Raw genomic sequence first — 14201 nt, forward strand, 5'->3', positions numbered from 1 at the left:
GCTACATTTCGCTTTAATAGAACAAACTGAAAGTCAGACACAAATCGTCCCAACAATGGGAGCAAATGACTTGATGGAGAAACCAGGATTTGCTGTGGCAGCTGGGAAACATCTTGGTGTGGAGTTCACTAACACCCCGTTTCACACTGTCAAACTGAACTATGTGCTGCTGAGATTAGGTATTGTGCCATCTGGATTACATTTCCCCCGGGGCAGCGTGAAGCCTCCGTGTGAAGGGAGATATGGCAGCACATTTCAGGTCGGCCATGCAAACACTTATAAGATCAAATGGTATTTGCTTCGCTTAGTTTTGAATCAGGCTTCAGGAGCAGAAATTATTATTAAAGCAGATGGGTGAAGACACGAGATGAAGACAAGACAAATTAAATATTTCAAGTAATCTGGGGCTGCGAGAGTATATTTTGCTGAGGTTTAACTTCACACTGATGACAGTATATTGCTAATGCAGTGGAAAGTTGTGTGACACTGGCTATAGTGCGGCTTCATGGCCAAGTAATGTCTGTTAGTCTGCTCTATTATACTCCTATAAGTCAGCAAATCAGACGATCACTCTGCATTATCGTCAACCAGATTTTCATTCATTCACAAAAGGTTCACATGGTGACATGTCTTGGCTTGAATCTGTGGATCACAGCACACCAGCAACAATAGCTTTTGACAGAGCCTGGCAGGCTGGTGAAAAAGAAAAAAGATAAGGATTTTCTATAGCAGTGTGAAATCCTTGGAGATATTCGTGATCTGAATAGCTGAGAAAGATGAAAGAAGAATCTGTCATCTGTCCTTTCTTTGCCTTCACAGGTATACCGTTCCCTATCATTGTGGCATGGGCGATTGGGAAGCTGTACTACGACAATGAGAAGTAAGCCCGATGTTGTGACTCCTCTTTGCTATTTAGAGAAACTGAACCTGGTGCAAAGTCAGACTGTATTGCATTAAGGAGAATAATGTCTATTAATGACCTGTGATAATCACATTTTCATTGTACAATGTTCTTAATTACATATTACCCCTGTGGCCATTTCCACTTTGATGTGAAGTTCTCAGTGCTTGATTGATATGAAATGGTCTCTGGTGAAAATGGATTCAGCACAAAAAAACCATCTCATTTTAAATCTTTAAAGCACAAACATTAGTAATGGATAAGAATGGCATTGTTTTATGTTTTTCTTACTGTCAACATCCCATGAAAAAACGGCGAATTCTCAAAAGGATTGCTCGACTTTTGCGGGCCGCTAAACCTGCACAAAAACTGCACTGCCAAGCAAAAAGAGCCTCGCTGCTCCTGCGTTATAAGCACATATTTAAATGAGGAAATATGCAATACATTTGGCCCATTTCTATGCAAATGAGCCTCATTGCAAAAACAGTCCAATTCACAAAGAGCGCTAATAGCCACACATACAGTATAATGATCAGCGTCTACAGAGAGTTGGTGAGAGGGGTCAGACTTTCCAGTCATCATAGAGCGTTGAAGTATATTTTTTCTTTTGTCCTCTGCTTCAAACCATGCCATCTTCTTTTACACTCTGAAGGTGTGTGTTGGAAAACACGAGCAGTGCTGACAGACTGAGAGTTTGAATCCCAAATAGAGTTTATCTCTGTCACCGGTAAATTCCTCGCCTGAAGTTTTAGGGAAAGCCCCTGCAGCTCATCGGTCAGGACTTCGCAGCACTATTTCCTCCTGTTTGCTTGATAACTACAGTGACCAGCTGTTTAAGTGAATTATTTAGCCTTTTTTTTTTTAAATGAAACTATATTTGTGAGCTGTTTAAAGATTGATGTCCTCAGTATGAACCAATGGGCTCGGGGCTGAGTGTTACAGACAGGGTAGGGACGTCAGAATGTGTTAAGAGACGCCTTTTGGTCTTTTCATGGAATTTGTGAACAATATGACAAATATAGGACATCAGCCTTACCCTCTAATTTATTTCCAAGTGAATAAATCAACCAGTGTAGCACATTGTTCCACAATGCCATTTTATGTCTTTGTCTAGATAGAGACAAAGACAATTATTGACACAAAATCAAAAGTCTCATTATACGAACAGATGTTTTTATTTTATATATATATATATATGTATATATATATATATATATATATATATGATTAAAGAAAATAAGGTTTTTAGGCCACGATTATGATCAAAATGATCCTCTATAATTCATACTTTGTGTAACGTTTAACGTTTAAGGCACAATTAATGGTAATTATTTCCAACTCATACTGAATGAATGATGAGTGACGATATAAATACATCTGCCTGTTAGAAGTAAACATGTGTGAGAGCTTCTGTTTCATTTCAGGTGCTGGTTTGGAAAGCGAGCTGGCGTTTACACAGACTACATCTACCAAGGTCCCATGATCCTCGTCTTAGTGGTGAGAGACTTCTTCATCCTGAAGTAGCAGCATTCTACATATCTTGCTGATACAATTAGTCTGTATTATGTCTTTAAAATGCTGGACAGGCGTGAAAAGGTAAAAAACGCAGCTCATTCTTCATGTTAGAAATTAGGAATGTGAACTTGTAACACTTTACCTGTCGTTTCAATCTCCGCAGCTTGGCACGTTGTAAGAAATATGGGATTCCTTATGGAAAGAAATCCAAGGATGTGTTCATTCTTGTTCTTACCTACTAGGAACTATCTTGTTATTTCCACCCCGAGGGAACGTTTCCCATGCTTTTATTTCATTATTTCATCAGGTGATAACTATTGTAAATCTGTGTGTTGTCACTCCCGTCTGCATCCAGCTCCACATTCAGCAGCTGAACATTAAATTACAGCAATATAACATCTGAAAGGGAAAGTGCAAGGGGGTTGTATGAGGTACTTATCCACAGTCAGTGTGTTACGGACAGTAGATGACGGTCGTCCCGCCCCACAGTTTGGAGAAACAGACCGGAGAACCAGCACAGAAGTGATGTACTGCTGTGGACCGGGGCAGCAACAAAACCTATTCAGAAACCTAAAAGAAAGGCCCACCAAAAGAAATCAATATCAGTTTAAGTGTACCCTATATTTAGAATATTTTCACCGCTTAACCTTGCTGTAAGTCAACCCTGTCCTAAGGGGAACTGGAAACATTATCTATCCTCTCTTCAAAGCCACCAGCATCCTCACACAGGAACCGTCATTTGACCTCTCAGAACACGGGAGTTGCTGGTCTGCCGCGGCCTCGATCGATTAGTTTGATTGTGTTATTGTGTGGCTTTGGTGAATCCTTACTGCCCCTTTAAACTGGGCATCAAACCCCTGCAGAACCTCTCCTTCAGCAGTCAGACCGTAGCTGTGTTATTGTGACTCTTCCTCACTCTGTGTGAAGGCAGACTCTCAGCCCTTCAGCGGGGCTCGTGTTGAATGATCCTGCAGATTTGGCAGATTGTCTGGGGACCCGACCCAGCAACTTGTACAAGATTTAGTCATCTCTCGTCTGGACTGCAGTAACTCCCTCCTGGCTGCGCTTCCAAAATACATTTATTCAAGTTCTGAAGTACAATTTTGAGGTACTTGTACTTTTTACTCTGCTAAATACAACATTTCTCAGCAGTATATAAATGAGTTAACAATAGCTCCACCTTCACCAGCTCCAATATTAAAATGATTCCTAAACATCAATGCAACATTAGACTAGTATATTCAATTGTATTGTCATTGCACTGAAACGACAAAATGGAGTTAGCATCTAACCAGAAGTACAAAAAGTAGTAAAGTGCAGAGTAATATATATATATATATATATATATATATATATATATATAAAATAAACAGTAAGGGCGTAAGTAGATATGAGTATGCTAAGAAATATACAATATGATCATGTGCAGAAGGTAGACATAACATATAGTGTGGTTGAATAAATATGAATACACTGTAGGTGAAATGCCTACAGTGTGGACTTTAGTATAACTATGAATGGGTTGTAAGAGCAGTAATAAGTAAATATTAACTAACATAAGATAATACCAACACACTTTAATAAAATAGCATTAAATCAATGTCATTCTGAAATCTGCATAATGATTTCAATAATAATGTTACTTTGAATGTATGAATTTTACTTGTAACAGTATTTTTATATATGTTTTGCACACACATAAGTCAAATGTAAGTCAGTAAAATGTATTATGAAAAATAAAAAATAAATAAAATCATATCAAATGTGACAGGAGTGGTCGAGAAGCCACATGCTTATACGGAGGATCTCCCCTCATGTATTACTGTATTATTGTATTACTGTAGTATGTAAACTAAGGATAACAAGCTTTAGTACTTTGGTGTTCCATATCATATAACACACTGCGCTTCTGCTCCCTTTGCTTGAGTTAAAGTTCTGAGTACGTGTTTCCCCTCTGCCTTCAGTCCTGATCCACATGCATGCCCTCTGACCACTACCTCCCATCGCTGTGGTCATTTGACCATTTCTTTGCTCAGTTTGATCGGTTTTCTCCCTGCCGGGTCTCCAGTGGAGGACTGACCTTCACATCCTTGTTATAAACAGAACGTTCCCTGATCTTCTCTCTCTCCAGTTGAAAAAGAGGCACTTTATGTTTCTGTCTCTCCTGCTCTACTCTCCCCTAAAGCACACATCTGCCTCCTTCAATATCTCTCTGCTCCTCTCACTGAAAGTTCTCTTGCTTACAATAGCAGCTTCGACTCTCGCGCTTGTATCTCTTTTGCCGAGCACTTGATCCTTCAGGATCACCGTCATGTCACCACAATATTTGTGGTGTATCCTGTCAGGGTGCTGGGTTGTGAGCGATCCATGCCTTTCACCATCGGTGGCTGTTAATGTCAGCCGACAAGTGATGTATTGCTATTAGGGATAAATGGAGGTTGTTATTTAACATGTTAACATAATGCATGGGGTTAGTGAGCACTGGTGGAATGGATGGTTCTTGAAAGATTGCCACGCATCTGTTCAGGCCAAGGTCAGGTCAGCGGGGCCTGGAAAGTATTGCTGCAGCTATTTTTGCTCCCATGTTACATAATCCACACCTATTGCACAAGCTATGGATTTTGTCTTTCATCACATTGCGGGGGGAAATTAATCTCAAGGAGCATTTCAGATCACCAAGAAACATGATTTAGTATTATAAAACAATAGGGCTGGCATTATTTAACATGTTTCTTCTCCACAAATCACAAAAAAAAGAGGAAAACCAACAATGAACCCACATACACCATCCAGCTGCCATAAAAAGTGGCATAAGAGTGGCAGAACACGCTGCTTTTCTCTTTGTTATATCATATTAAAGTCAATATCTTCGGGTTTTAGACAAAACAAGATATTTAAAAACATCACCTTGGAATTTGAGGAGCTGGGATGGACACTTTTCACTATTTTCTAAAATTGTATAGAACAAACATTCATTTAATAATCTCGTCAGGATGCAGCCCTAGTTGAGAAATAATCACAAGCAGTAATATCATCATGTAAAATACTCTATCACAAGTTTATCTTTTGAAATGATACTTTGGTTAAAAAACTGAAGTGTTATTAGCTTAATGTATTTGACATATCTAATATAAATGTTCATGATGCAGAATTGCACCCAAAACGTTTGATGATGTTATATATATTATATTGTTTTAGTGTTTAGACATTACTAAGCCTATACAATGAAATAAAAAAAATGCAAATTGAAGTGCATACGTGCCAAATTATTTATTGGATGATTTTACACTTCGCACAGATCAAACAAACAAACATGTTATTTAGTTTCCTTCCATCTTCTGGCATCTGATATGTATTCTCTTCTAAATGTTTCTGATATTTTTAGTTTTAGTTTATCTATATGAATTTTGACCATGGGAACTATAATGTAGGTTTACAGCAGCATATGCTCATGTTACTGTATGTATAGGAGTTTCTCTGCTCTTAGCATGTGCTGCCCATTTCCCTTTGTGCCATCTGTGTTAGTGTCACTGCTACTTCAAATACTGGTGGAAGAAGTATTCAGATCTTTTATTTAAGTGAAAGTAGCAATACTGAAGTGTGTAGGATTTCAGCTTAATACCACACCGCTCACCCCTCCCTTTGCAAACCAGAGTTTGGTTTGTCCATTCTGGGCTACTGTAGAAACATGGCCGTGCAACACGGCGCACTCCTTGGAAGAAGACCCGCTCCTTATGTAGATATGAACAATTCTTAGTTTCAGGGGATTATACACTAATGAATAATTGGGAATATTATTTTCCATTTCTGTCAATAAATCCCCCTAAATACTATACACTGGACCTTTTAAATAGACTTAACTTTCACTTAGAAAGTACAATTGTTATCTCTTAATTTTGACTTTAAAGTCTTGACTTTATATCTCGTTACTACTTGTTAAATTCATAACTTTTCAATCTTTTATTTATTTTTACTTTTCCTGGCAGAAAGGAGCTAGCATACTTCAATCATGTTTAAAATGTAATTAAATACATTTAAGGTCATTTTACTTTATAACTAAGTGATGATAGTTCAAACACATGATGCAGAGATAAACGTCATCTGTCTGGTTCGCAACACGAGCGTCCCTCAGGGCTTTCCTGTTGTAGAGAGCGTGGAACCTGCAGGTGAGAGGGGCTGCTGTTAACGGCTTTGTTGATAGTAAACTAATGAGTTTTGAACCGCTGCTGCCGGGCAAGCATCCTCTATCCTTTGCTTTGAACCCGTCTGAAACAGCGACCCCTAAACAACCTCTCTCTATAACGCCTTCATAAAAAGTCTCACATTCATCGCTGTGTTTGATTTTCCCAACAGATCAACTTCATTTTCCTCTTCAACATCGTGAGAATACTGATGACTAAACTGCGAGCCTCTACCACATCAGAGACAATCCAGTACAGGTAAGTGCAATGCAACGCTGTCTTCAGCTGTACCTGCAAGAGACACACGTTTACAGCGCCTCCTGCATGTGCACGCCATAAATAATTCCTGTTTTATACTTGGATCTGTGGAGGGTGGTGAAGGGGATACAGCTGTACAGTGTGCTGTTGTCTCTGTGCAAACGTTTTAAAACCATCTTCCTGTCATGGTTGTCTGATCGACTGCAGGAAAGCTGTGAAGGCAACACTGGTACTTCTTCCTCTCCTGGGAATCACCTATATGCTGTTCTTTGTCAACCCGGGGGAAGACGAGATCTCTCAAATCGTCTTCATATATTTCAACTCTTTTTTGGAGTCCTTCCAGGTAAGATTTACCCCACAAACGAAGGTGTGGACAGCCTGAATGCTTTCAGGGACAAACACGGTGTAACATCATCTCGTGTGGGTGGATTTGTCTATACAAAGACACAGTAATTGTATTGAGAGGAAGGCTAAATTGTTCCTGTGATAAGCGGCTGTGCATGCGATTAAAACCTGATCAGGGCGTTGATGTTTTAAATGCCCTCCTTTTATACAATGTTTTGTTCCTCTCTTTCCTCTCCACACAGGGCTTCTTTGTGTCAGTGTTTTACTGCTTCCTAAACAGCGAGGTAAGCACATTCACATCCACTTATTGATCAAACATTTGATGTTCCCCCTGATTCCAACATTTATATTTCCCACCTTCAGGCACTTCCACTCACTCTTTTGGTGACTGTTGCTGACGAGTGATAACGCTTGAAGCTCTTATATTTAGGGCACAATTAAGACTTGTCATGTATAAGTGACATCACTTTCTACTCGTCATGACAGTGTCAGCCTTCATTTGGTCTCATTGAGAAGTTGTGGGTGAAACCCTCTCAAAATAGCACAGAAATATGAATATGCAGAAATGCTATGCTTTAATGTGTGACATTATTATTATTATTATTATTATTATTATTATTATTATTACTTGTATTAATAGTAGTAATTGTATTGTTATTTTATTGTATGAGGAGAGACTTCAGATATTTGGTCCAAAGTATACTGGAGCACACGGATCCAGCCCCGACTCTCTCTACCCACTTCCACTTTGCTTGTGCGTTTGTGTGGAGGGTCCGCCACATTAAGTGCTGTTCCAAACCAATAGCGGGGAGTGGAAGTGGAAGTGGAAGTGGGTTATAAAACCCTCCAACAGCGAGTCTGCAACCTGTCATCGATCCTGACTTAACCAGCTGCCCTGAGTGACCACATGCAACGCTGTTTGTGTCCACACACACACTGTGACAGACACAAACATGCTGTGTGACAATAGACAGTAGTTCCGTGCAAACATTTACTAGTAGCCTAAACTGCGCATAATAGGAGACATTTAATATTGTCATACAGATGTTAACAACTTAAAGGTTACCTTGTAATTGTATTTTTTACTTAGGATCAAAAATACCCGCGTCTAGTCTATAAAACGTGTGAACGTGTTCATTTGATTGAAGTTCAAAAACAATAAGAGGTTTACAAAGTGGCAGAAATGCCACTAAAGAATTTGTAGTTTTATTATTATTTATCATTTATTATTTTTCTTCCGGGAGATGCGTAACTATGGTTTCAAAAGCAGAGGGTGGAGGGTGGAGGGTGGAAGCGGAGGGAGGGTGGAGGGTGTCCATGAAGGAGCCTCATCAGTTATAGTAGGAATCTGACCCTAATAAGAGCCTTTAAAGGTTTTATCTAAAAAAGGATAGCTTTTTACCTAAAAGTTTAAATTAATCTCGTTCTCTAAAGTTGCAATCAATAACCGTTTGGCTTCGACTTAAACCTGCCTGATGAAGATGAAACGGGCATAAAGATAATTATAGTATCACTTGACCTTTTCATCGTGATAATGAGGATTATGTCCGATCTTTGAGTTTAATCAAGGCGTCCTGGTGGTTCTTCATCTGAATCTTAATCTGGTGATTCAGTCAGCTCCATCTAACCAGAATAATCATTACTTTACAAGGTGTTCCTGGAGGAGCACATGGATGTAATATCAGCTGACTGCTGGCCTTTAGTTACCGTCCCACACTGTGTGAGCCGGCTGGATGATGAATGAATATCTCATCATGGACCAACAAGGAGCTTAACCAGCATGTGTAGCTTACAGAGGATATTGATTTAGGATTTGTTTCAGGCTGAGAGTAGCAGAAAAGAAATGAGACAGATGAACAAAGGATACCCGCGGTCACACTCAAGAGAAGAGGAAAGCATGTAGTCCCAGAACATGTGTGTAGAGGATTAAATCTTCTTTACAGAGGACAGCAGCCAAACACAACGCTGGTTAGCACATTGATGAATTGAGATGTGAAATATTAAAGTGCGTTAGAATGATTGTGCGGATCAGCTTTTTAGGTTAAAGCTCTTCTTTGGCGACTGTGTTGTGATTACTGGAGGCAGGGATGTAGAGAAGTGGGACACATGGGACGATTGATTTTGAAATGGGAGTGAAAGAGGAGGAGGAACCCTTTTTAATCATCATTAAAATGAGTTACCGTGTTGTTGCACCAGATTCTGTTTACAAAATACATGAAATGTATTGGAATTGCAGGTGTAAATGTGGTTCTACATTGCAAGATGGATTTTTCTGCCGGGAAACCCATGTTCACTTTCGCAGCTATTTTAGATTTAGTTTTAGTCTTAAAACAAGAATGCTTATCAGTTGTAGTCACATTTTACTCAACCTTTAGTCTTTACTAGTCAAAATGTTTTCTCTCTTCATTTTATCAGTATTTTTTTTATTTAGTGGTGTTTCAAATGTCCTTTATTAAGTCATTAGTTTAGATTATATTAAACGTTAAAGTCAATCTTGTCGAGCCAAAACCAATAATTGTGTCATTTTGGTCGATTTTAGCCCAATTATAAGGCCTGAGGACTGAGACGAGGACAGAGACGGACTGAGCGCCGCTGCACTTGCTCTGTGTGCGTGTGTGTGTGTGTGTGTGTGTGTGTGTGTGTGTGTGTGTGTGTGTGTTTGGAAGAGAGAGAGAGTGACAGAGAGACAGGAAGAGAAGGTGGAAGGTGACGGAAAATAAAGAGAGATTTTGATAGAGTTTTTATTTTTTAAACTACATTATAGTCCCGTCTTTTTTTTGTCTACGATATTGCATGTTAATATCGTCACAGTTAAGCTGGCATCACACTATCAGCGGTGAAACCGTTGGCTGTGCCGTTGTTTTCCTATGGAGCGAGCAGTGCGAAAAGCCACCGGCCTAGTCGGGCGGCACCGCAAATTGCCACCGAGCGCTGCTTCAAAGTTCAAATTATTTCAACTTTGACCTCGATTGCCAATAAGATAACACTTGTAAGAAGTGGCACAGCAAGCAGGGGAGGTAACCATAGAAACAAAACTAACGAGCTGCCTTTACCGCAAGGCTCTGCACCTTACCTCACGCTGAGTGCAGAGAACATTTCTACCATGTGAAGGCAGCTTAGTGCTTGAGTGAATGTACTTAGTTACTTTCCGCTGCCTCCATGTATATAACATATTAAAGCATATGCATATATTGTTATTATAAAAGCAAAAACAGATGCATTTAAAACAATACGAAGGTGATATCTCAGAAAACAGTGTTGTTACCAAGGTAACACACCGACAAATCAGTTTATGATGCTTCCTGGTTTGTTGTGTCCAGGTGCGCTCGGCTGTGAGGAAGCGGTTCCACCGGTGGCAGGAGCAGCACTCCATCCGAGCCCGGATGACCCAGGCCATGTCCATCCCCACGTCACCTTCACGGGTCAGCTTTCACAGCATCAAGCAGTCCACGTCACTATGAGAGAGGACGCGGGTGTCGTCCTGGATACGGGCTTTAGGCTGTCGTCATCATTCTTCTGCCACGTCACTGGAGTTCACTGAACCACTTTGTGAGCTGGGGCAGAGCAACAGAGAGGCTGCATCAGTCTCCTAAACCTCAGGAGGGACATTACACAGACGTGAAAATGGATGAGGGCGGAAATAAAGGACACTGCACACTTTAGGAAACGAGAGGTTAGTGGATCAAAAGATGCACGTGACCAAGCTGAGTGACTTTGGATCTTGGGTTTGAATGTACAGCACTCCGTATTCTTTAATGTTTGCCTGCCATAGAAATTCTATGTTGTATTCCTGCTTTCAAACTTGTTTCTTTATTTTGCTATCAGTGAGAACTCAGAGCTTTAGCCGCTTGGACTGCACTGAACTGGATTCCACCCCTGCGGACACTGGAATTATTTTAAGTTATTAAAATTGTTTTATTTTCAGCTTTTATTTTGTTTGGTTGTCACAAACAATTGTCTGGTCATGGTGTTTGTTCATTTGGTGTTGTGCTATCTTCCTCTGTTCAGTGCAGTCATGCTACTGTCATCGACTTTCCAGAAAGTGAAACACATTCCATCATTTTCCACCCGAAGAATTTTGTTCCAAAAAAACATCAACCGTGAATGAATGTGTGTTACAGGTGTTCAGGATTGAACCAGAGCAGGGGGTGATTAGCCTAGCTTAGCATAAAGACTGGAAGCAGGGGGAACAGTTAGCCTGTCTTAATCCAATGTCCAAAAATCAGGCGTGGAATCTTAACGAAGTACATTTACTCAAGTACTGTACGTTTTTTTATTATACATTTCAGGTACTTGTACTTTACTTGAGTATCACTTGCACACACAACATGTGAAGAGTTTATGAAGAGTTTATCAAATGTGATGTTTTATTATAAATTAAACTACCCAACAGTTTTTGCTATATATATATTTCAGCTGAAATCATTAGGTGATTAATCCATTTATAGATTGATAAAAAATAAATTGGCAACTATTTTATCTATCGTTATTAAAAGTTCCATCTTCTCAAACGTGATGATATGTTTTAATAATATTATTAAACAGTTGTGAAGGTGTCACTTCGAGCTCTGGGTAATTGTGATGACATTTCTCTCACAATCAATCGATTAATATAGAAAATAATGTGCAGATTCATCGACAATGAAAAGAATCATTAGTTAATAGTATAACAGTCACTTATATACTTGAAGTACTTGAAGTACATTATCCTGATTATTCTTACATCCTTTATAAGAAACATTTTCACAGGGTGGTATCAGTACTTACAGAGGTAAAGGTTCTGAATACGTCTGCTGTCGGGAACAGTGAGAATGAACCAAAACAAGTTTCAAGGTCAACAAGTTTAAACTGAACAAGGCCAAGAATCAACTTTGATGGATGTTTTTGGAACAAAAGTCTTCGGCTGAATAAAGAGATTTACTTTCGTTTTCTCTCTACCAGCAAGCCAGAGAAGGAGAAGGATCAGCTGAGACGAACACAGTTTATTTAACCAGGAAGGAGTTCATTCTTGTATCTAATCAAGTGACTTTCTGTGGCGTTGGGTTGACTTGAAGCATGACGGGAGCGAGCTATGCAGTAACTCTGTGTACCGATTTAATGTAAATAAGTAAATATATAAGGGGGGGGGGGGGTTAAAGTCACAAATATAAACCAAAAAACACAAACCACACACTGTGAATCATATGGGCATGACTTCACATTCATCCATGTGATCAGCAACTCACAGTCCACATTCCTACTATACCAGTATGCCTAGCACCTGTGCATTTCTATCAACTGCTGTTTGTGTCAAATTGTATATGAACCTCATCTTTTTGTCGCCCTAAAATCATGTTATTGTTATCCCTTACAAGTGATGTGAACGACGGCGTATTAGGGCCATTGTAGGTATAAATAAAAAATGTAAATTACAGAGCCGGGGGGGGTGGGGGTAATATTCTGAGAAAAAACTCAGAATGTCTGAGATGATGGAAGTCGTACATTTCCGAGAAAAAAAAAAGTTAGTGACAAATTTATGAGAAAAAAACTAATTGGGTTTTTTTCCCTGAATATTCAAGTCATGTCGAGTACATTTTATTTATATAGTCCAAAATTGTGGTCATTTCCATTACACCCCCTCCCACAGCCCTAATCCCCCGTCGGAGATGTGTGAGCTCTGGGTGTGATAATGTCAAAAATATTTAAGGTAGCAACATTTCACATGCCACTGTGATGTGTCTTGTTCTAATGTTAATCATCGGAGCAGTGGAGCTGCTTCATGGGTAATTGGAGGTTTTTTGGGATGTTATATAACGCAGGATTACACTGCTGTGGAACAGTTTGAAATAAACTGTCATACCGATGTTTTTTCTCTCTCAAAAATGTCTATTTTTACTGGGATAAAAACAGTATAATTCAGACTCTAAATGAAATATTTACTTTGGAAATACTTCTGGCCCCAAAAGAAGAAGAATGAAATGATACAAACTTCCATTTAATCACGTATAAATAGATTTTCACGCATGTTAAGCTTTTTGGGTATCATTTAACGTCCCGTACTCATTCCCTACTCATCACACGCGGACACACAGTCACAGTTTTAAATACGTGGTTAACATTTTTATTGATTCAAACAAAGTTTAGGAAGATATCATGTTTTGGGTTAAAAAGGGTAAGCTTGTAAAATAGATTAAGTTACCTAAATGAAGTAGTCAACGTTAAAAGCTCTATGCTTGAGTCTTGGTTTTACACGAGTCCTGAACAGCAGTCTCCTGGGTGAAAGTCCTGCATTATTTGGACCCACCCATCCTCCGTACGCAGACTGTCTTGCTCTTTATACTAAGTCACCTGAATTCTAGAGCAGTTGCTCTGAGCGTGTAATGCTGTGGCGTAATGACACGCAAAACACAGATCCTGCTCCAACAGTGCTATTCTGAGACTAACCTTCTTTTTCTGTTAAGTTTAAAGAAGAGCTTTGCTAAAGGAACACATTTCCCGTGAAGTCCAGCTTGTCCGAGGTATCATTGTGCACTTGACACTGAAACAGGAAGCTTTTTAAATCTGCACACATTTTGATGCAAAGCTTCCAGTTTATTTGACCAACATCTGCTGGTTTCCTCTTTTCTTATTGAACTGTTGAGGTCTCTTTCTCTCTTTCTGCCTGGTTGTATTGGACATTGTACAGCGTTTTGTTCTCCATCTACAAAACAAACCCTTCATACAAAGAAACAGCTGTTTGTGCAATCTAACAACATGAAGTCACCATTCCAACATATAGAAAGGTCCTCTCAGACATCTCACAGGAGACAATCGAGATATTACAAACTGTTACTTTATGTAAGTAAAGTCTCATTACGATGCACTTAGGAATTTACCCAAAAGGAAAGGTTCATTTTTTTAATGCAACTTTAAAATGTCAGCAGGAATAAGCAGCATTGGATGTTGGTGACATTCGGTCAAACAAAGAGAATTAACGACGTCTTCATAGTGATGTGGTACATATGGTGGTGAGAACAAAATCA

The 14201-nt window shown here is 39.3% G+C and overlaps 1 protein-coding gene across 2 annotated transcripts in view; it reads left to right on the top strand.

The window, feature by feature from the left end:
- crhr1 (corticotropin releasing hormone receptor 1) overlaps window positions 1-12754 on the top strand; it is a 58717-nt gene extending 45963 nt beyond the window's left edge. For both annotated transcript variants that reach the window (XM_029456788.1, XM_029456789.1), the window contains exons 9-14: window positions 820-880; window positions 2326-2398; window positions 6770-6855; window positions 7063-7198; window positions 7443-7484; window positions 10521-12754. In XM_029456788.1, coding sequence (XP_029312648.1) covers window positions 820-880; window positions 2326-2398; window positions 6770-6855; window positions 7063-7198; window positions 7443-7484; window positions 10521-10661 — 539 coding nt within the window. In that variant the 3' untranslated portion in view covers window positions 10662-12754. The remainder of the gene's footprint in view (window positions 1-819; window positions 881-2325; window positions 2399-6769; window positions 6856-7062; window positions 7199-7442; window positions 7485-10520) is intronic.
- The last annotated feature ends 1447 nt before the right edge of the window (window positions 12755-14201 follow it).

The sequence above is a fragment of the Cottoperca gobio genome, chromosome 19, assembly GCF_900634415.1.
Source record: "Cottoperca gobio chromosome 19, fCotGob3.1, whole genome shotgun sequence".
NCBI lineage: Eukaryota > Metazoa > Chordata > Actinopteri > Perciformes > Bovichtidae > Cottoperca > Cottoperca gobio.